Raw genomic sequence first — 22,933 nt, 5'->3', positions numbered from 1 at the left:
ATCGCATTCCGCCTCGCTGACCCAGTAACCCAGGCCACCCCGATCGCATTCCGGCCTCGCTGACCCAGTAACCCAGGCCACCCGATCGCATTCCGGCCTCGCTGACCCAGTAACCCAGGCCAGCCGATCGCATTCCGGCCTCGCTGACCCAGTAACCCAGGCCACCCGATCGCATTCCCGGCCTCGCTGACCCAGTAACCCAGGCCACCCGATCGCATTCCGGCCTCGCTGACCCAGTAACCCAGGCCACCCGATCGCATTCCGGCCTCGCTGACCCAGTAACCCAGGCCACCCGATCGCATTCCGGCCTCGCTGACCCAGTAACCCAGGCCACCCGATCGCATTCCGGCCTCGCTGACCCAGTAACCCAGGCCACCCGATCGCATTCCGGCCTCGCTGACCCAGTAACCCAGGCCACCCGATCGCATTCCGGCCTCGCTGACCCAGTAACCCAGGCCACCCGATCGCATTCCGGCCTCGCTGACCCAGTAACCCAGGCCACCCGATCGCATTCCGGCCTCGCTGACCCAGTAACCCAGGCCACCCGATCGCATTCCGGCCTCGCTGACCCAGTAACCCAGGCCACCCGATCGCATTCCGGCCTCGCTGACCCAGTAACCCAGGCCACCCGATCGCATTCCGGCCTCGCTGACCCAGTAACCCAGGCCACCCGATCGCATTCCGGCCTCGCTGACCCAGTAACCCAGGCCACCCTGATCGCATTCCGGCCTCGCTGACCCAGTAACCCAGGCCACCCGATCGCATTCCGGCCTCGCTGACCCAGTATCCCAGGCCACCCGATCGGATTCCGGCCTCGCTGACCCAGTAACCCAGGCCACCCGATCGCATTCCGGCCTCGCTGACCCAGTAACCCAGGCCACCCGATCGCATTCCGGCCTCGCTGACCCAGTAACCCAGGCCACCCGATCGCATTCCGGCCTCGCTGACCCAGTAACCCAGGCCACCCGATCGCATTCCGGCCTCGCTGACCCAGTAACCCAGGCCACCCGATCGCATTCCGGCCTCGCTGACCCAGTAACCCAGGCCACCCGATCGCATTCCGGCCTCGCTGACCCAGTAACCCAGGCCACCCGATCGCATTCCGGCCTCGCTGACCCAGTAAACCCAGGCCACCCGATCGCATTCCGGCCTCGCTGACCCAGTAACCCAGGCCAGCCGATCGCATTCCGGCCTCGCTGACCCAGTAACCCAGGCCACCCGATCGCATTCCGGCCTCGCTGACCCAGTAACCCAGGCCACCCGATCGCATTCCGGCCTCGCTGACCCAGTAACCCAGGCCAGCTGTTCGGAGAGATTTCCCGCCAACTCATTTCCCTGCGTGAGTTTGCCTGCTGGGAAATCTCATCGACCAATCGGACCGGGGACATGAGGGTATCCCAGCGCTCACCGTCCAATCAGTGGGCTAGGTTTATGGGGATCAAGTCAGCTATTTCATCAGGGTTCAAAGCTGAAGCAGGTTTTAAAAATTGAAATAGCGTGAAAATGACTCGCACCCTGTCAAAACAAAGAGGTCATTCAGGAAACGTTGCAACACTCTGAGATTCCTGAGTGTTTAATAAGCGGAGGCTCTTAAATATTAACCGGCTTTCCACTAACTTTATAAAGTAACGGCTTCACAACAGATCTGGGGTCGAGGACAGACTTTCACTGCACAGTTCCCACGGCACAACTGTGGGGTTAGATACAGAGTAAAGCTCCCTCCACACTGTCCCCATCAAACACTCCCAGGACAGGTACAGCACGGGGTTAGATACAGAGTAAAGCTCCCTCTACACTGTCCCCATCAAACACTCCCAGGACAGGTACAGCACGGGGTTAGATACAGAGTAAAGCTCCCTCTACACTGTCCCCATCAAACACTACCAGGACAGGTACAGCACGGGGTTAGATACAGAGTAAAGCTCCCTCCACACTGTCCCCATCAAACACTACCAGGACAGGTACAGCACGGGGTTAGATACAGAGTAAAGCTCCCTCCACACTGTCCCCATCAAACACTACCAGGACAGGTACAGCACGGGGTTAGATACAGAGTAAAGCTCCCTCTGCACTGTCCCCATCAAACATTCAGAGGACAGGTACAGGACGGGGTTAGATACAGAGTAAAGCTCCCTCTACATTGTCCCCATCAAACTCTCCCAGGACAGGTACAGCACGGGGTTAGATACAGAGTAAAGCTCCCTCCACACTGTCCCCATCAAACACTCCCAGGACAGGACCAGCACGGGGTTAGATACAGAGTAAAGCTCCCTCCACACTGTCCCCATCAAACACTCCCAGGACAGGTACAGCAGGGGGTTAGATACAGAGTAAAGCTCCCTCTCCACTGTCCCCATCAAACACTCCCAGGACAGGTACAGCACGGGGTTAGATACAGAGTAAAGCTCCCTCTGCACTGTCCCCATCAAACACTCCCAGGACAGGTACAACACGAGGTTAGATACAGAGTAAAGCTCCCTCTACACGGTCGCCATCAAACACTCCCAGGACAGGTACAGCACCGGGTTAGATACAGAGTAAAGCTCCCTCTACACTGTCCCCATCAAACACTCCTTGGACAGGTACAGCAAGGGGTTAGATACGGAGTAAAGCTCCCTCTACACTGTCCCCATCAAACACTCCCAGGACAGGTACAAAACGGGGTTAGATACAAGGTAAAGCTCCCTCTGCACTGTCCCCATCAAACACTCCCTACAGCACGGGGTTAGATACAGAGTAAAGCTCCCTCTACACTATCCCCGTCAAACACTCCCAGGACAGGTACAGCACGGAGATAGGTACAGATTAAAGCTCCCTCTACACTGTCCCCATCAAACTCTCCCAGGACAGGTACAGCACGGAGTTAGATACAGAGTAAAGTTCCCTCTACACTGTCCCCATCAAACTCTCCCAGGACAGGTACAGCACGTGGTTCGATACAGAGTAAAGCTCCCTCTGCACTGTCCCCATCAAACACTCCCAGGACCGGTACAGCACGGGGTTAGATACAGAGTAAAGCTCTCTCTACACTGCCCCCATCAAACACTCCCAGGACAGGTACAGCATGGGGTTAGATACAGAGTAAAGCTCCCTCTACACTGTCCCCATCAAACGCTCCCAGGACAGGTACAGCACAGAGTTAGATACAGAATAAAGCTCCCTCTATACTGTCCCCATCAAACACTCCCAGGACAGGTACAGCACGGGGTTAGATACAGAGTAAAGCTCCCTCTACACTGTTCCTATCAAACACTCCCAGGACAGGTACAGCACGTGGTTAGATACAGAGTAAAGCTCCCTCTACGCTGTCCCCATCAAACGCTCCCAGGACAGGTACAGCACAGAGTTAGATACAGAGTAAAGCTCCCTCTACACTGTCCCCATCAAACACTCCCAGGACAGGTACAGCACGGGGTTAGATACAGGGTAAAGCTCCCTCTACACTGTCCCCATCAAACACTCCCAGGACAGGTACAGCACGGGGTTAGATACAGAGTAAAGCTCCCTCTACACTGTCCCCATCAAACACTCCCAGGGCAGGTACAGCACGGGGTTAGATACAGAGTAAAGCTCCCTCTACAATGTCCCCATCAAACCCTCCCAGGGCAGGTACAGCACGGGGTTAGATACAGAGTAAAGCTCCCTCTACAATGTCCCCATCAAACCCTCCCAGGGCAGGTACAGCACGGGGTTAGATACAGAGTAAAGCTCCCTCTACACTGTCCCCATCAAACCCTCCCAGGACAGGTACAGCACGGGGTTAGATACAGAGTAAAGCTCCCTCTACACTGTCCCCATCAAACAATCCCAGGACAGGTACAGCACGGGGTTAGATACAGAGTAAAGCTCCCTCTACACTCTCCCCTTCAAACACTCCCAGGACAGGTACAGCACGGGGTTAGATACAGAGTAAAGCTCCCTCTACACTGTTCCCCATCAAACACTCCCAGGACAGGTACAGCGCGGGGTTAGATACAGAGTAAAGCTCCCTCTACACTCTCCCCTTCAAACACTCCCAGGACAGGTACAGCACGGGGTTAGATACAGAGTAAAGCTCCCTCTACACTATCCCCATCAAACACTCCCAGGACAGGTACAGCACGGGGTTAGATACAGAGTAAAGCTCCCTCTACACTGTCCCCATCAAAGACTCACAGGACAGATACAGCACGGGGTTAGATACAGAGTAAAGCTCCCTCTACACTGTCCCCATTAACCACTCCCAGGACAGGTACAGCACAGAGTTAGATACAGAGTAAAGCTCCCTCTACACTGTCCCCATCAAACACTCCCAGGACAGGTACAGCACGGGGTTAGATACAGAGGTAAAGCTCCCTCTACACTGTCCCCATCAAACACTCCCAGGACAGGTACAGCACGGGGTTAGATACAGAGTAAAGCTCCCTCTACACTGTCCCCATCAAACACTCCCAGGGCAGGTACAGCACGGGGTTAGATACAGAGTAAAGCTCCCTCTACAATGTCCCCATCAAACACTCCCAGGGCAGGTACAGCACGGGGTTAGATACAGAGTAAAGCTCCCTCTACACTGTCCCCATCAAACCCTCCCAGGGACAGGTACAGCACGGGGTTAGATACAGAGTAAAGCTCCCTCTACACTGTCCCCATCAAACCCTCCCAGGACAGGTACAGCACGGGGTTAGATACAGAGTAAAGCTCCCTCTACACTGTCCCCATCAAACACTCCCAGGACAGGTACAGCACGGGGTTAGATACAGAGTAAAGCTCCCTCTACACTGTCCCCATCAAACACTCCCAGGACAGGTACAGCACGGGTTAGATACAGAGTAAAGCTCCCTCTACACTGTCGCCATCAAACACTCCCAGGACAGGTACAGCACGGGGTTAGATACAGAATAAAGCTCCCTCTACACTATCCCCATCAAACACTCCCAGGACAGGTACAGCACGGGGTTAGATACAGAGTAAAGCTCCCTGTACACTGTCCCCATCAAACACTCCCAGGACAGGTACAGCACTGGGTTAGATACAGAGTAAAGCTCCCTCTACACTGTCCCCATCAAACACTCCCAGGACAGGTACAGCACGGGGTTAGAAACAGGGTAAAGCTCCCTCCACACTGTCCCCATCAAACACTCCACACAGCACGGGGTTAGATACAGAGTAAAGCTCCCTCTACACTGTCCCCATCAAACACTCCCAGGACAGGTACAAAACGGGGTTAGATACAGAGTAAAGCTCCCTCTACACTGTCCCCATCAAACACTCCCAGGACAGGTACAGCATTGGGTTAGATACAGAGTAAAGCTCCCTCTACACTATCCCCATCAAACACTCCCAGGACTGGTACAGCACGGGGTTAGATAGAGAGGTAATTCACAGTCAATGTACTTCCTGCTATAATCCCTCTTCTCTCCTTCCAGGCCTGTGTCCCTCGTTTCTCGTACGAATGCTACACCAACACCTACATCAGCGGTTACTGTGACGTAATGTCTACATCCTTGAGTTCACGGGAGAGGATCCCAGCGAAACTCCCAGGTAATGTTTATCCCTAGTTATCGGCTTTCCTGCAAACCCACCCCCACCCCAGTCTGACCACATGGAGACCAGTTTGAACATTATGCGAGGAGGTCGCCATGGGTTACAGGGTGGAGCCATTCTCCGCACCTCGTGCGATGTTGGCTGGCTGACCTGCCTCGACTCAGCTCCCTCGATTTCCTGGGAGATCGGAAAATTACTCGACCCTGTTCCTGAACGGCCTCAATGGCGGAGCGTCCGAGACCCTTTGAAGATGGCCAACCTGCCCCCCCCCCCCCACTGTCCAGCTGCTGACCCCTTAGCAAGCCAGAGAATCACTTCCTGCGTTACCCCATTCAACTCCCTACCGACCATCTATTTTTGTTCCCCTCCACCTCTCTTGAAAGGAAAACTGCTTATAGTCACAAGTAGGCTTCAAATGAAGTTACTGTGGAAAGCCCCTAGTCGCCACATTCCGGCGCCTGTTCCGGTGGGTCTGATACGGGAATTGAACCGTGCTGCTGGCCTGCCTTGCTCTGCTTTCAAAGCCAGCGATTTAGCCCTGTGCTAAACCAGCCCCCTCTTTCTCATCTACGCTCCGCCACCCCCCGGCATCTCCATCTGAGAGCGCAGAATTGATGGAAGCAAAGGATGCTGGGAAAAACCTGAGAAAAACTGTGACCCCTGGTTCTGTACACATCCATTATCGGGCACATCCTTCCTGCATCTACCCTGTCCAATCCTGTTAGAATTTTCTAGGTTTCTATGAGATTTCCCCAACTCATTCTCCTGAACTCCAGCGAATACAATCCTAACCATCTCAATCTCTCCTCATCTGTTATTGAACAGAATGCTGCTTCCTGTCCCCTAATCATCCCTGGAATCAGCCTGATAAGACTTCGCTGCACTCCCTCGAGAGCAAGAGCATCCTTCCTCAGAGAAGGAGACCAGAACTGCGCACAATATTCCAAATGTAGCCTCACTAAGGCCCTGTATATTTGCAGCAACATATCTCTGCTCCTGTACTCCAATCCTCTCACTGTGAGGGCAACATACCATTTACCTTCTTTCCCATCATGCTGTCCCTGCATGCTTACCTTCAGCGACTGGTGCACAAGGATACCCAGGTCTTATTCCACATTCCCCTCACTCAATCTATAGCCTTCCAGATAATACCCTACCTTCCCCTTTTTTCTACCAAAGTGGATAACCTCCCATTTACCCACATTATACTGTATCTGCCATTCATGTTACCCACTCCCTCAACTTGTCCAAATCACACTGAAGGATCTCTGCGTCCTCCCCACAGCTCACCCTCCCACCCAGCCTTGTGACATCTGCAAATTTGGTTCCCTCATCTAGATCATGAATGTATATTGTGAACGGCTGGGGCCCCAGTATTGGGAGCAACAACAGAACCAAATTGGAAAATGTAGATGAACAAAATCAAGTCCTGAGTATTACGATACCAGACCAGAGCCTGGATAGAGACTCCAATATTTGATTTTAATGTTGTCAGACTGTGAGGACGATATCTTACTCCGCGAGTGATTTCTTGAAGAAATAAGGATATAGTATATCAAACCAAACTTTATTCCTAACACCGTAATAAAATATCCGTAACATTTCACCAGAAAATAACTTACAATTACCCCTTAAACAATGCTGATCAATACTGTGAATACAATACCCTGTGCTAATACCAGGGGCTGGTTTAGCACAGTGGGCTAAACAGCTGGCTTGTAATGCAGAACAAGGCAGCAGCGCGGGTTCAATTCCCGTACCGGCCTCCCCGAACAGGCGCCGGAATGTGGCGACTCGGGGCTTTGCACAGTAACTTAATTGAAGCCTACTTGTGACAATAAGTGATTATTATTATTAATACCCTTCGCTGCTATACATATTCCCACTCAAACAAAAAACAACAATCTCAGTTCTCAATCCACTGTTAAATACAGTTAGCACTCAGGAAGATCTGCTGTTCAGAGATGTCTTTGGAGGACTGTTTGAAAGAAAAGACCTGACTCCTGTCAGAACCATGCAGAAACTCTGGCTGTATTTCTTCAGAAGCTGTTTCTCAGCTTCTTTCACCTCACCTTCTAATTACATTCTTTTGAATTGCTTGGAAAGAAACTGCTAATCTGTCTACAGGCAGATCTTTAACTGAGCTGCAGTAAGAAAAAACTGCTTCACTTGCACCCCGGCTCCCAATCTTTCAAACTAGGATTCTTTAAAAACATGACTGCGGCAGTCAAGCGCACTCTCACCCAGTCTTTTAACCCGTACTACACCAAATACCTATAATAACCCATACTACACCCTGTAATGCAATATATCGGAAATTCCTATATTTATCACACCAGTTTCTATTACCCGGGAGCTCTGAGAGCAAGTTGTTGCCCCTTGCAGCCTCGACCAATGAGAGGCAGCCCGACAGCCAATCGACAGCCCTTTCCCCATGCGGTGCAAATCACTGTGTTAGTTTCAAATTTGGAACTCTTTCATTTGTCCTGATCAGAGATTTGGTTTCATCTCCGCCTTAATAATAATCGCTTATTGTCACAAGTCGGCCTCAATGAAGTTACTGTGCAAAGCCCCTAGTCGCCACATTCCGGCGCCTGTTCGGGGAGGCTGGTGCGGGAATGGAACCTGCGCTGCCGTCATTACAAGCCAGCTGTTGAGCCCACTGTTCTAAACCAGCCCCTAAGCAACATCTTTGACACTCCAAACTCCCGAGCGACTGTATCTGTGAGAGATGTGACTCTTCCCGATCTCTGCCTCAGCATCGTGAACTCGATTCCTCTTCATTCTCTTCCTCTCAGAATGTCCCAGGGTGCTGATAGACATCGCTTTCCTGATCGACGGCTCTGGCAGTGTGTCTGGAGGAGATTTTACGAGGATGAAACAGTTCATCAAAGCGATCATGCAGAAATTCAGGAACAAGGATACACAGGTAGCCAGCAGCCCTGCCCCCTTCACGTGGACCATGGGAGGCAATTCACCCGCTTCTCACGCCTGCGCTGGAACTATCTCCCGGTGAAGAACTCTCTGTACGAATTCTCCAGTTCATTTTCACGTGGACCATTCCTTGCTCAAATCCCTTTGAACGAGGAACGGGGTTGCTCGCAAAGAGACGTTGAGGGGGGTCAGGCATTAAATTAAACAGCGGAATCAATGTTATGATCTCTGGATAATTGCTGGAGATGCGACCAAATTGGTGTTGGGTACATCAAATTAGAGATTAATATGTGGCTGAAAGATTTGCAGCAGTACTGGGGAAAGTGGAGCCGGTACTGTTGGGACAGCCAACACCTGAACTGCTTTAGGACCAGCATTCCTGCCAACTACATAACCAGGAATGTAGAAGGTGCTTTAAGCTAAATATGGGGGAAGGTGCTGGTTCTACAGAGGGGATAACAAAAATAAATGAATAATTCTGCAACATGAGGTTCAGGGTATTACAATTCCAGACCAGACACCCAACAATGGCTCGGACACTGGATTGAAATGCCAATATCTTAGTTTATTTGTAAGGTACACTGGCCTTCACACCTCTGGGACAGTGTCACAGTGTGTTAGATACACTGTCCTTTCCCCCTCTGGGACAGTGTCACAGTGTGTTAGATACACTGTCCTTTCCCCCTCTGGGACAGTGTCACAGTGTGTTAGATACACTGTCCTTTCCCCCTCTGGGACAGTGTCACAGTGTGTTAGATACACTGTCCTTTCCCCCTCTGGGACCGGGTGTTACAGTGTGTTAGATACACTGTCCTTTCCCCCTCTGGGACTGGGTGTCACAGTGTGTTAGATACACTGTCCTTTCCCCCTCTGGGACTGGGTGTCACAGTGTGTTAGATACACTGTCCTTTCCCCCTCTGGGACAGTGTCACAGTGTGTTAGATACACTGTCCTTTCCCTCTCTGGGACTGGGTGTCACAGTGTGTTAGATACACTGTCCTTTCCCCCTCTGGGACAGTGTCACAGTGTGTTAGATACACTGTCCTTTCCCCCTCTGGGACAGTGTCACAGTGTGTTAGATACACTGTCCTTTCCCCCTCTGGGACAGTGTCACAGTGTGTTAGATACACTGTCCTTTCCCCCTCTGGGACCGGGTGTCACAGTGTGTTAGATACACTGTCCTTTCCCCCTCTGGGACAGTGTCACAGTGTGTTAGATACACTGTCCTTTCCCCCTCTGGGACAGTGTCACAGTGTGTTAGATACACTGTCCTTTCCCCCTCTGGGACAGTGTCACAGTGTGTTAGATACACTGTCCTTTCCCCCTCTGGGACGGGGTGTCACAGTGTGTTAGATACACTGTCCTTTCCCCCTCTGGGACAGTGTCACAGTGTGTTAGATACACTGTCCTTTCCCCCTCTGGGACAGTGTCACAGTGTGTTACATACACTGTCCTTTCCCCCTCTGGGACTGGGTGTCACAGTGTGTTAGATACACTGTCCTTTCCCCCTCTGGGACGGGGTGTCACAGTGTGTTAGATACACTGTCCTTTCCCCCTCTGGGACAGTGTCACAGTGTGTTAGTTACACTGTCCTTTCCCCCTCTGGGACAGTGTCACAGTGTGTTAGATACACTGTCCTTTCCCCCTCTGGGACAGTGTCACAGTCTGTTAGATACACTGTCCTTTCCCCCTCTGGGACAGTGTCACAGTGTGTTAGATACACTGTCCTTTCCCCCTCTGGGACAGTGTCACAGTGTTTTAGATACACTGTCCTTTCCCCCTCTGGGACGGGGTGTCACAGTGTGTTAGATACACTGTCCTTTCCCCCTCTGGGACAGTGTCACAGTGTGTTAGATATACTGTCCTTTCCCCCTCTGGGACGGGGTGTCACAGTGTGTTAGATACACTGTCCTTTCCCCCTCTGGGACAGTGTCACAGTGTGTTAGATACACTGTCCTTTCCCCCTCTGGGACAGTGTCACAGTGTGTTAGATACACTGTCCTTTCCCCCTCTGGGACAGTGTCACAGTGTGTTAGATACACTGTCCTTTCCCCCTCTGGGACAGTGTCACAGTGTGTTAGATACACTGTCCTTTCCCCCTCTGGGACCAGGTGTCACAGTGTGTTAGATACACTGTCCTTTCCCCCTCTGGGACAGTGTCACAGTGTGTTAGATACACTGTCCTTTCCCCCTCTGGGACAGTGTCACAGTGTGTTAGATACACTGTCCTTTCCCCCTCTGGGACAGTGTCACAGTGTGTTAGATACACTGTCCTTTCCCCCTCTGGGACCAGGTGTCACAGTGTGTTAGATACACTGTCCTTTCCCTCTCTGGGACAGTGTCACAGTGTGTTAGATACACTGTCCTTTCCCCCTCTGGGACCGGGTGTCACAGTGTGTTAGATACACTGTCCTTTCCCCCTCTGGGACAGTGTCACAGTGTGTTAGATACACTGTCCTTTCCCCCTCTGGGAGAGTGTCACAGTGTGTTAGATACACTGTCCTTTCCCCCTCTGGGACCGGGTGTCACAGTGTGTTAGATACACTGTCCTTTCCCCCTCTGGGACAGTGTCACAGTGTGTTAGATACACTGTCCTTTCCCCCTCTGGGACAGTGTCACAGTGTGTTAGATACACTGTCCTTTCCCCCTCTGGGACAGTGTCACAGTGTGTTAGATACACTGTCCTTTCCCCCTCTGGGACAGTATCACAGTGTGTTAGATACACTGTCCTTTCCCCCTCTGGGACAGTATCACAGTGTGTTAGATACACTGTCCTTTCCCCCTCTGGGACAGTGTCACAGTGTGTTAGATACACTGTCCTTTCTCCCCTCTGGGACAGTGTCACAGTGTGTTAGATACACTGTCCTTTCCCCCTCTGGGACAGTGTCACAGTGTGTTAGATACACTGTCCTTTCCCCCTCTGGGACAGTGTCACAGTGTGTTAGATACACTGTCCTTTCCCCCTCTGGGACAGTGTCACAGTGTGTTAGATACACTGTCCTTTCCCCCTCTGGGACAGTGTCACAGTGTGTTAGATACACTGTCCTTTCCCCCTCTGGGACAGTGTCACAGTGTTTTAGATACACTGTCCTTTCCCCCTCTGGGACTGGGTGTCACAGTGTGTTAGATACACTGTCCTTTCCCCCACTGGGACCGGGTGTCACAGTGTGTTAGATACACTGTCCTTTCCCCCTCTGGGACAGTGTCACAGTGTGTTAGATACACTGTCCTTTCCCCCTCTGGGACCGGGTGTTACAGTGTGTTAGATACACTGTCCTTTCCCCCTCTGGGACAGTGTCACAGTGTGTTAGATACACTGTCCTTTCCCCCTCTGGGACAGTGTCACAGTGTGTTAGATACACTGTCCTTTCCCCCTCTGGGACAGTGTCACAGTGTGTTAGATACACTGGAAGAAGTGTTGGCAATTCTGGACAAGGTGAAAATAGATAAGTCCCCGGGGCCGGATGGGATTTATCCTAGGATTCTCTGGGAAGCCAGGGAAGAGATTGCTGAGCCTTTGGCTTTGATTTTTAGGTCATCGTTGGCTACAGGAATAGTGCCAGAGGACTGGAGGATAGCAAATGTGGTCCCTTTGTTCAAGAAGGGGAGTAGAGATAACCCCGGTAACTATAGGCCGGTGAGCCTAACGTCTGTGGTGGGTAAAGTCTTGGAGAGGATTATAAAAGATACGAGTTATAATCACCTAGATAGGAATAATATGATTAGGGACAGTCAGCATGGTTTTGTGAAGGGTAGGTCATGCCTCACAAACCTTATCGAGTTCTTTGAGAAGGTGACTGAACAGGTTGACGAGGGTAGAGCAGTTGATGTGGTGTATTGGATTTCAGTGAAGTGTTTGATAAGGTTCCCCACGGTCGGCTATTGCAGAAAATACAGAGGCTGGGGATTGAGGGTGATTTAGAGATGTGGATCAGAAATTGGCTAGTTGAAAGAAGACAGAGAGTGGTAGTTGATGGGAAATGTTCAGAATGGAGTTCAGTTACGAGTGGTGTACCACAAGGATCTGTTTTGGGGCCGTTGCTGTTTGTCATTTTTATAAATGACCTAGAGGAGGGCGCAGAAGGATGGGTGAGTAAATTTGCTGATGACACTAAAGTCGGTGGAGTTGTAGACAGTGCGGAAGGATGTTGCAGGTTACAGAGGGACATAGATAAGCTGCAGAGCTGGGCTGAGAGGTGGCAAATGGAGTTTAATGTGGAGAAGTGTGAGGTGATTCACTTTGGAAAGAATAACAGAAATGTGGAATATTTGGCTAATGGTAAAATTCTTGGTAGTGTGGATGAGCAGAGGGATCTCGGTGTCCATGTACATAGATCCCTGAAAGTTGCCACCCAGGTTGATAGGGTTGTGAAGAAGGCCTATGGTGTGTTGGCCTTTATTGGTAGAGGGATTGAGTTCCGGAGCCATGAGGTCATGTTGCAGTTGTACAAAACTCTAGTACGGCCGCATTTGGAGTATTGCGTACAGTTCTGGTCGCCTCATTATAGGAAGGACGTGGAAGCTTTGGAACGGGTGCAGAGGAGATTTACCAGGATGTTGCCTGGTATGGAGGGAAAATCTTATGAGGAAAGGCTGATGGACTTGAGGTTGTTTTCGTTAGAGAGAAGAAGGTTAAGAGGTGACTTAATAGAGGCATACAAAATGATCAGAGGGTTAGATAGGGTAGACAGCGAGAGCCTTCTCCCGCGGATGGAGGTGGCTAGCACGAGGGGACATAGCCTTAAATTGAGGGGTAATAGATATAGGACAGAGGTCAGAGGTGGGTTTTTTACGCAAAGAGTGGTGAGGCCGTGGAATGCCCTACCTGCAACAGTAGTGAACTCGCCAACATTGGGGGCATTTAAAAGTTTATTGGATAAGCATATGGATGGTAAGGGCATAGTGTAGGTTAGATGGCCTTTAGATTTTTTCCATGTCGGTGCAACATCGAGGGCCGAAGGGCCTGTACTGCGCTGTATCGTTCTATGTTCTATGTTCTATGTTTCCCCCTCTGGGACAGTGTCACAGTGTTTTAGATACACTGTCCTTTCCCCCTCTGGGAACGGGTGTCACAGTGTGTTAGATACACTGTCCTTTCCCCCTCTGGGAACGGGTGTCACAGTGTGTTAGATACACTGTCCTTTCCCCCTCTGGGACAGTGTCACAGTGTGTTAGATACGCTGTCCTTTCTCCATCTGGGGTTGGGTATCACAGTGTGTTAGATACACTGTCCTTTCCCCCTCTGGGACAGTGTCACAGTGTGTTAGATACACTGTCCTTTCCCCCTCTGGGACAGTGTCACAGTGTTTTAGATACACTGTCCTTTCCCCCTCTGGGACCGGGTGTCACAGTGTGTTAGATACACTGTCCTTTCCCCCTCTGGGACAGTGTCACAGTGTGTTAGATACACTGTCCTTTCCCCCTCTGGGACAGTGTCACAGTGTGTTAGATACACTGTCCTTTCCCCCTCTGGGACAGTGTCACAGTGTGTTAGATACACTGTCCTTTCCCCCTCTGGGACAGTGTCACAGTGTTTTAGATACACTGTCCTTTCCCCCTCTGGGACCGGGTGTCACAGTGTGTTAGATACAATGTCCTTTCCCCCTCTGGGACAGTGTCACAGTGTGTTAGATACACTGTCCTTTCCCCCTCTGGGACCGGGTGTCACAGTGTGTCAGATACACTGTCCTTTCCCCCTCTGGGACCGGGTGTCACAGTGTGTTAGATACACTGTCCTTTCCCACTTGGGACAGTGTCACAGTGTGTTAGATACACTGTCCTTTCCTCCTCTGGGACAGTGTCACAGTGTGTTAGATACACTGTCCTTTCCCCCTCTGGTACAGTGTCACAGTGTGTTAGATACACTGTCCTTTCCCCCTCTGGGACAGTGTCACAGTGTGTTAGATACACTGTCCTTTCCCCCTCTGGGACGGGGTGTCACAGTGTGTTAGATACACTGTCCTTTCCATCTCTGGGACAGTGTCACAGTGTGTTAGATACACTGTCCTTACCCCCTCTGTGACAGTGTCACAGTGTGTTAGATACACTGTCCTTTCCCCCTCTGGCACTGTGTCACAGTGTGTTAGATACACTGTCCTTACCCCCTCTGTGACAGTGTCACAGTGTGTTAGATACACTGTCCTTTCCCCCTCTGGCACTGTGTCACAGTGTGTTAGATACACTGTCCTTTCCCCCTCTGGGACAGTGTCACAGTGTGTTAGATACACTGTCCTTTCCCCCTCTGGGACAGTGTCACAGTGTGTTAGATACACTGTCCTTACCCCCTCTGTGACAGTGTCACAGTGTGTTAGATACACTGTCCTTTCCCCCTCTGGCACTGTGTCACAGTGTGTTAGATACACTGTCCTTTCCCCCTCTGGGACAGTGTCACAGTGTGTTAGATACACTGTCCTTTCCCCCTCTGGGACAGTGTCACAGTGTGTTAGATACACTGTCCTTTCCCCTCTGGGACAGTGTCACAGTCTGTTAGATACACTGTCCTTTCCCCCTCTGGGACAGTGTCACAGTGTGTTAGATACACTGTCCTTTCCCCCTCTGGGACAGTGTCACAGTGTGTTAGATACACTGTCCTTTCCCCCTCTGGGACGGGGTGTCACAGTGTGTTAGATACACTGTCCTTTCCCCCTCTGGGACAGTGTCACAGTGTGTTAGATACACTGTCCTTTCCCCCTCTGGGACGGGGTGTCACAGTGTGTTAGATACACTGTCCTTTTCCCCTCTGTGACAGTGTCACAGTGTGTTAGATATACTGTCCTTTCCCCCTCTGGGACGGGGTGTCACAGTGTGTTAGATACACTGTCCTTTCCCCCTCTGGGACAGTGTCACAGTGTGTTAGATACACTGTCCTTTCCCCCTCTGGGACAGTGTCACAGTGTGTTAGATACACTGTCCTTTCCCCCTCTGGGACAGTGTCACAGTGTGTTAGATACACTGTCCTTTCCCCTCTGGGACAGTGTCACAGTGTGTTAGATACACTGTCCTTTCCCCCTCTGGGACAGTGTCACAGTGTGTTAGATACACTGTCCTTTCCCCCTCTGGGACCAGGTGTCACAGTGTGTTAGATACACTGTCCTTTCCCCCTCTGGGACAGTGTCACAGTGTGTTAGATACACTGTCCTTTCCCCCTCTGGGACAGTGTCACAGTGTGTTAGATACACTGTCCTTTCCCTCTCTGGGACAGTGTCACAGTGTGTTAGATACACTGTCCTTTCCCCCTCTGGGACCGGGTGTCACAGTGTGTTCGATACACTGTCCTTTCCCCCTCTGGGACAGTGTCACAGTGTGTTAGATACACTGTCCTTTCCCCCTCTGGGACCGGGTGTCACTGTGTGTTAGATACACTGTCCTTTCCCCCTCTGGGACCGGGTGTCACAGTGTGTTAGATACACTGTCCTTTCCCCCTCTGGGACAGTGTCACAGTGTGTTAGATACACTGTCCTTTCCCCCTCTGGGACAGTGTCACAGTGTGTTACATACACTGTCCTTTCCCCCTCTGGGACAGTGTCACAGTGTTTTAGATACACTGTCCTTTCTCCCTCTGGGACAGTGTCACAGTGTGTTAGATACACTGTCCTTTCCCCCTCTGGGACAGTGTCACAGTGTTTTAGATACACTGTCCTTTCCCCCTCTGGGACAGTGTCACAGTGTTAGATACACTGTCCTTTCCCCCTCTGGGACAGTGTCACAGTGTTTAGATACACTGTCCTTTCCCCCTCTGGGACAGTGTCACAGTGTGTTAGATACACTGTCCTTTCCCCCTCTGGGACAGTGTCACAGTGTTTTAGATACACTGTCCTTTCCCCCTCTGGGACTGGGTGTCACAGTGTGTTAGATACACTGTCCTTTCCCCCACTGGGACCGGGTGTCACAGTGTGTTAGATACACTGTCCTTTCCACCTCTGGGACAGTGTCACAGTGTGTTAGATACACTGTCCTTTCCCCCTCTGGGACCGGGTGTCACAGTGTGTTAGATACACTGTCCTTTCCCCCTCTGGGACAGTGTCACAGTGTGTTAGATACACTGTCCTTTCCCCCTCTGGGAGAGTGTCACAGTGTGTTAGATACACTGTCCTTTCCCCCTCTGGGACAGTGTCACAGTGTGTTAGATACACTGTCCTTTCCCCCTCTGGGACAGTGTCACAGTGTGTTAGATACACTGTCCTTTCCCCCTCTGGGACAGTGTCACAGTGTGTTAGATACACTGTCCTTTCCCCCTCTGGGACAGTGTCACAGTGTTTTAGATACACTGTCCTTTCCCCCTCTGGGACCGGGTGTCACAGTGTGTTAGATACACTGTCCTTTCCCCCTCTGGGACAGTGTCACAGTGTGTTAGATACACTGTCCTTTCCCCCTCTGGGACAGTGTCACAGTGTGTTAGATACACTGTCCTTTCCCCCTCTGGGACAGTGTTACAGTGTGTTAGATACACTGCCCTTTCCCCCTCTGGGACAGTGTCACAGTGTGTTAGATACACTGTCCTTTCCCCCTCTGGGACCCGGGTGTCACAGTGTGTTAGATACAATGTCCTTTCCCCCTCTGGGACAGTGTCACAGTGTGTTAGATACACTGTCCTTTCCCCCTCTGGGACCGGGTGTCACAGTGTGTCAGATACACTGTCCTTTCCCCCTCTGGGACCGGGTGTCACAGTGTGTTAGATACACTGTCCTTTCCCCCTTGGGACAGTGTCACAGTGTGTTAGATACACTGTCCTTTCCTCCTCTGGGACAGTGTCACAGTGTGTTAGATACACTGTCCTTTCCCCCTCTGGGACCCGGGTGTCACAGTGTGTTAGATACACTGTCCTTTCCCCCTCTGGGACAGTGTCACAGTGTGTTAGATACACTGTCCTTTCCCCCTCTGGGACAGTGTCACAGTGTGTTAGATACACTGTCCTTTCCCCCTCTGGGACGGGGTGTCACAGTGTGTTAGATACACTGTCCTTTCCCCCTCTGGGACAGTGTCACAGTGTGTTAGATACACTGTCCTTACCCCCTCTGTGACAGTGTCACAGTGTGTTAGATACACTGTCCTTTCCCCCTCTGGCACTGTGTCACAGTGTGTTAGATACACTGTCCTTTCCCCCTCTGGGACAGTGTCACAGTGTGTTAGATACACTGTCCTTTCCCCCTCTGGCACTGTGTCACAGTGTGTTAGATACACTGTCCTTTCCCCCTCTGGGCCAGTGTCACAGTGTGTTAGATACACTGTCCTTTCCCCCTCTGGGACAGTGTCAGTGTGTTAGATACACTGTCCTTTCCCCCTCTGGGACCGGGTGTCACAATGTGTTAGATACACTGTCCTTTCCCCCTCTGTGACAGTGTCACAGGGTGTTAGATACACTGTCCTTTCTCCATCTGTGGTTGGGTATCATGGTGTGCGGAAAGAATGATTCACTCCAGGAGTGATTGTTTGAAGCAACAGAGTTTGTTTATTGTTAAAACAAAACTTTATTGTGCATACAATATTAAACTTTTGCACTTCAAACCCATAAAGGATAGGTTACAATTACCCCTTGAGCATTACTACTCAATTTCCCATTCAACATGAAAAGAAACCTACAGCTCTCAGTCCAGCTAACTGTGGGCTCAGTGTCAGGCAGATCAGAATTCAACTCCTGTCTCCAAAGTTTTCTGTAAAAAATTGCCTCCTTAAAGCTTTTCAAAAACGTCTCTCTACCCAACTTGGCTCCACCCAGTGATGGTCCCATTCCCCCCCCCCCCCCCCCCACTCCCTGCGGGCATGTAAAAAAGACAGTCCTTTTATAATGGGTTAATTTAATCTTCATGTAGATTGGAAAATCAAATTGGGAGAGGTAGCCACGAGTGTATTCAGGATAATTTCCTGGGACAAGACGTTGTGGAGCCAACCAGGGGTCAAGCTATTTTGGATTTGGTAATGTGAAAGAGGCACATTCAGGGGCTTGCCCCGGAGTGGTGTGCTCCCCGCCGGCCGGCTTGAAAGGGGCTTGGCCCCACGGCAACCGCCGCCGAAGGGCCTCCGCTGGTCGGCGCGAGTTGACGCGTGCGCGGGAGCGCCAGCGTGTGCTGGCGTCATCCCCGCGCATGCGCAGAGCGCTTCGTTTCCACACCAGCAATGGCGGACTGCTGCAGCCGCCGGTATGGAACAATAGAGTTCCCCCGCGGCACAGGCCCGCCGGCGGATCGGTGGGCCCCCGATCGCGGGCCAGGCCACCGTGGGGGCACCTCCCGGGGCCAGATCCCCCCCCCCCCCACACACCTCCCCAAGAACCCGGGAGGCTGCCCGCGCAGCCAGGTCCCGCCGGTAAGGGACTAACTCCAATTTACGCTGGCGTGTCCGGCAAAAAACGGGCAGGGCTTCGGCCTATTGCGGGCCGGAGAATTCGGGCAGCCCCGGGGCCCATTGGGTCGCGCCGGTCCACGCCATTCTCCGAGGCGGGCGGCACGATTCACGCTGGGGCCAATTCTTGGGGGGGGGGGGGCGGAGAATTCGGAGGACGGCGGGGGCGAGAATCCTGCCCCATATCAGTCTTCACGGTGGACAACACTATTAACATTCCAAAAATAAAGGGGCAAACAGGGATGTGGAAATAAATCCAACAACAATCATCCTGGAAAAAGCACTAGGAAAACTAACGGGGCTAAAGGCCGATTAGTCCTCTGGACCTGATCGGCCGCATCCCAGGACATTAAAGGAATTAGTTACAGAGATGGTGGATGCACTGGTAGTCACCTTCCAAGAATCCTCAAATTCTGGAAATGTCCCAGAGGATTGGAAAACCACCGATGTAACACCTTTATTGAAAGAGGGATGGAGACAAGAAAAAAAACAGGTAACCATCGGCCAGTTAGCTGAACATGTGACATTTGCGAAAATGTTGGAGGCCATTGTAAAGGATGTAATTGTAGAACATTTAGAAATGCGGAATATAATCAAGCAGAGTCAGCATGGCTTCATGAAGGGCAAATCAGGCCTGACAAATTTATTAGAATTCTTTGAGGTGGTAACAAGCAGGGTAGATAAAGGGAGACCAGTAGATGTAATATATTTGGATTTCGAAAAAGCCTTTGATCAGGCAGCACACAAACAATCTACTTATTAAGCTGATGTTGGGGGTAATATTTTAGCATGGATCGAGGATTGACTAGCTTATAGAAAGACAGAGAGTTAGGATGAGAGGGACATTTTCAGGATGGCAAACTGTAACTTGTGGAATGCCGCAGGGATCCATACTGTGGCCACGATTATTCATGATACATATTAACGACTTGGGACGAGGGAAGTTGCCAAGTTTGTGGATGATGCAAAAATAGAAGCCTTACTATCTCAGGAGCCAGCGCGTCAGTCTCATAATCTGAAGGTCCTGAGTTCAATCCTCAGAGAGGGTAGGTTTTCCTGGGCAGCACGGTAGCACAGTGGTTAGCACTATGGCTTCACAGCACCAGGGTCCCGGGTTCGATTCCCGGTTTGGGTCACTGTCTGTGCGGAGTCTGCACGTTCTCCCCGAGTCTGCGTGGGTTTCCTCCGGGTGCTCCGGTTTCCTCCCACAAGTCCCAGAAAAGTTGTGCAGGTTAGGTGAATTGGACATTCTGAATTCTCCCTCCGTGTACCCGAACAGGCGCCGGAATATGGCGACTAGGGGCTTTTCACAGTAACTTCACTGCAGTGTTAATGTCAGCCGACCTGTGACAATGAAGATTATTATTAGGTAGGAAGGCAAGTGATGAGGATGAGATAAAGAGTCTACAGAGGGTTAGAAACAGATTAGGTGAGAAGGCAAAAACCTGGTAGATGGAGTTTAGTGACAGAAAATGTGAAGTTATGCACTTTGGGAGGAAGGATAAAGGGGATTGAGTATTAATTAAATGGAGAGAGATTGCAGAAAGCGGCAGCACAGAGGGATCTGGGGGTCCTTGTGCATTTAACACAAAAAGCTAGTTTGCAGGTTCAGGTAATTGGAAAGGCAAATGGAATGTGAGTCTTTATTTCAAGGTGAATGGAGTAGAAAAATAGGGAAGTCCTTCTAAAACCATACCAGCCACTGGTTAGACCAGACCTGGAATACCGTGAACAGTTCTGGTCCCCTTATCTCAGAGAAGATGCCGGCATTGGAGGCAGTCCAGAGAAGGTTCACTCAGTTGATCCCAGGTATGGGGAGATTTTCTGATGAGGCGAGGTTGAGCAGGTTGGGCCTGTAGTCATCGGGGTTTAGGAGAATGAGAGGCGAGCTAATTGAGACAGATCGGATTCTCAGGGGATTTGACAGGGTCGATGCGCAGTGGTTGTTTCTTCTTATTGGAGAGTCCAGGACCAGAGGGCAGAATCTCAGAGATATTGGGGGGGGGGGGGGGGGGGGGGGGGGGGGTCACCCATGTGAGACAGAGATGAGGAGGAATTTCTTCTCTCAGAGGGGAGTGAACCTGTGGAATTCGACACCGCAGAGCGCTGTAGAGGCCGGGTCGTTAAGTATGTTCCTGGCTGAGAGAGACAGATTTTTCATCGGAAATGGGATCAAGGGTTATGGGATGAGGTAGGGAAGTGAGGGATGATGATTATCAAATCAGATGAGCCATGGTCTCATTGAATGGTGGTGCAGACTCGATGGGCTGAATGGCCTACTTCTGTTCCTACGTCTTGTGGTCGAAAGGGGCGATGTTTTGTTCTGCTCTTGGCGTAGCATAAGCAGCTTCCTTGATGTTCACTCTGACAAAGGAAGGTTCAGACGTGGAGATAACTTCAACACATTTATTAAACTATTTCCACTTCTATTACTCGGATTCGCCTCTACTGTTAATCCTTCTATAGCTACTCAGGCTGACGAACCAGTCTGCTACAATCCAGGTGGTGGGTGTGATGTTGAATCAACCCTGTGTCTGTACTCACTGAGTGTCTCCACTGGAAAGAGGAAGATCATGTGTCCTGTGTCCTTTATATATGGGTTGGTGTAATGCCCCCCTGTGGTAGTGTCACCTCTGTGTGTATCGTGAATGCCCATTGGTCGTGTCCTATCTTACTGACCTATTGGTTGAGTGTCTGTGTGTCATGTCTCTGGTGCTCCCTCTAGTGTCTAGCTGGTCTACGTGTACTTACATTAACCCCTTGTGTGTCTACAGTGATGCATATCACCACAGTGACACCGCATTTGCCTCCCCCAATGGATTTTATTCATCATTCCCGGGATGTGGGCATTACTGGCTCAGCCCGGTATCCATTGCCCATCCCTAATTGCCCCTTGAGGAGGTGGTGGGTGAGCCGCTGCAGTCCCGTGTGGTGTAGGTCCACCCACAGTGCTGTTAGGGAGGGAGTTTGACCCAGCGACAGTGAAGGAACGGCCGATATATTTCCCAGTCAGGATGGTGGACGCGGGTGCTTCGGTTTAACAAATGTTTTTTTCCTGCACAGATCGCTTTGGCTCAATTTAGCAACCACCCACAGACAGAGTTCACCTTCACACGGTACAACCAGGCTTCGAATAAAGAATATCTTGTCGATAATATACAGCAAATTCGAAGTGGTACACGGACTCCGACAGGGATGAAATACGTAGTGTGAGTATCGAGGAAAATGACCATTTCTCAGAAAACCTGCAGGTTAACCTGTGAAAGGATTCCAGGCCTAACTCCCAAACTGGGTCTGAGATGCGGCCTAACTCAGGACTAGGCCCAAAACGGAGCTGCTGGGTCTCTCCTACACTGTCTGGGGCCCTGGGGGAGCAGGGCAGGGGGCAGGGTGGTGGCGGGTTTGGGCAGGGGTTGGGAGTTGGCACAGGTGAGGAGATGGTTGACTGTGTGGTGACATTGATGAACACAGCAGCAGCCTGAGATACCGATGTCAGGCATGTGTGTGATTCTGTGTGTGTGTGTGTGAGAGAGAGTGCGTATGATGGACAAAAGTATGGCTTTAATCTGCTAGATGTTAGCACTGCGGTCGATTACAGTATAAGGACGGCTGCCGGGAGTACTGGTATTTATACCCCGCCTGAGGCGGGGTTAACTCAGCCTCTCGACCAATCGGGGAGCCGTCACATGACTGGTCTCAACCAACCGGTCGAGAGGCACATGACCGACCAGGGCCAATGGTAAGCCGGTGTTCTGCACCAATGGCAGGCAGCTATGCTAATCATACCACCACAGCGTGTATGTGATTGTGTGTAACAGTGTTTGTGTGTGTGTGTGTGTGTATGCCAGCGAGTGTGCACATGTGAAAGTGTGTGCCTGAGTTTGTGTATCTTAGCGTGCGTGAGAATAGAAGTGTGAGTACGGTTTGTGAGTGTGTGTGAATGTGAGAGCGAGTGTGCGAGTGTGCATGCAAGTGTGTGTGAGCACGAGTGTGTTTGTGAGTGTGACTGTGTGTGTGAGAGAGTGTGTGCATATGTAAGCATGTGTCTTAGTGTGCTTGAGAATATGCGCGTGAGTGTGAGTAAGTGTGTGAAACTGTGAGTGTGTGCATGTAACTCTATGAGTGTGTGTGTATGTGA

The 22,933-nt window shown here is 51.0% G+C and overlaps 1 protein-coding gene across 1 annotated transcript in view; it reads left to right on the top strand.

The window, feature by feature from the left end:
* The window catches only part of LOC119954829 (integrin alpha-X-like), a 52,356-nt gene extending 30,348 nt beyond the window's left edge, over positions 1-22,008 (top strand). Inside the window, exons 5-7 of the mRNA XM_038780372.1 lie at positions 5,406-5,520; positions 8,322-8,452; positions 21,859-22,008. Coding sequence (XP_038636300.1) covers positions 5,406-5,520; positions 8,322-8,452; positions 21,859-22,008 — 396 coding nt within the window. The remainder of the gene's footprint in view (positions 1-5,405; positions 5,521-8,321; positions 8,453-21,858) is intronic.
* Positions 22,009-22,933: the final 925 nt, after the last annotated feature.

This window comes from Scyliorhinus canicula, chromosome 20 (genome assembly GCF_902713615.1).
Source record: "Scyliorhinus canicula chromosome 20, sScyCan1.1, whole genome shotgun sequence".
NCBI classification, from domain to species: domain Eukaryota; kingdom Metazoa; phylum Chordata; class Chondrichthyes; order Carcharhiniformes; family Scyliorhinidae; genus Scyliorhinus; species Scyliorhinus canicula.
The sequence above is the reverse complement of the archived record's forward strand: the minus strand, read 5'-3'. Positions and strand labels throughout refer to the sequence as shown.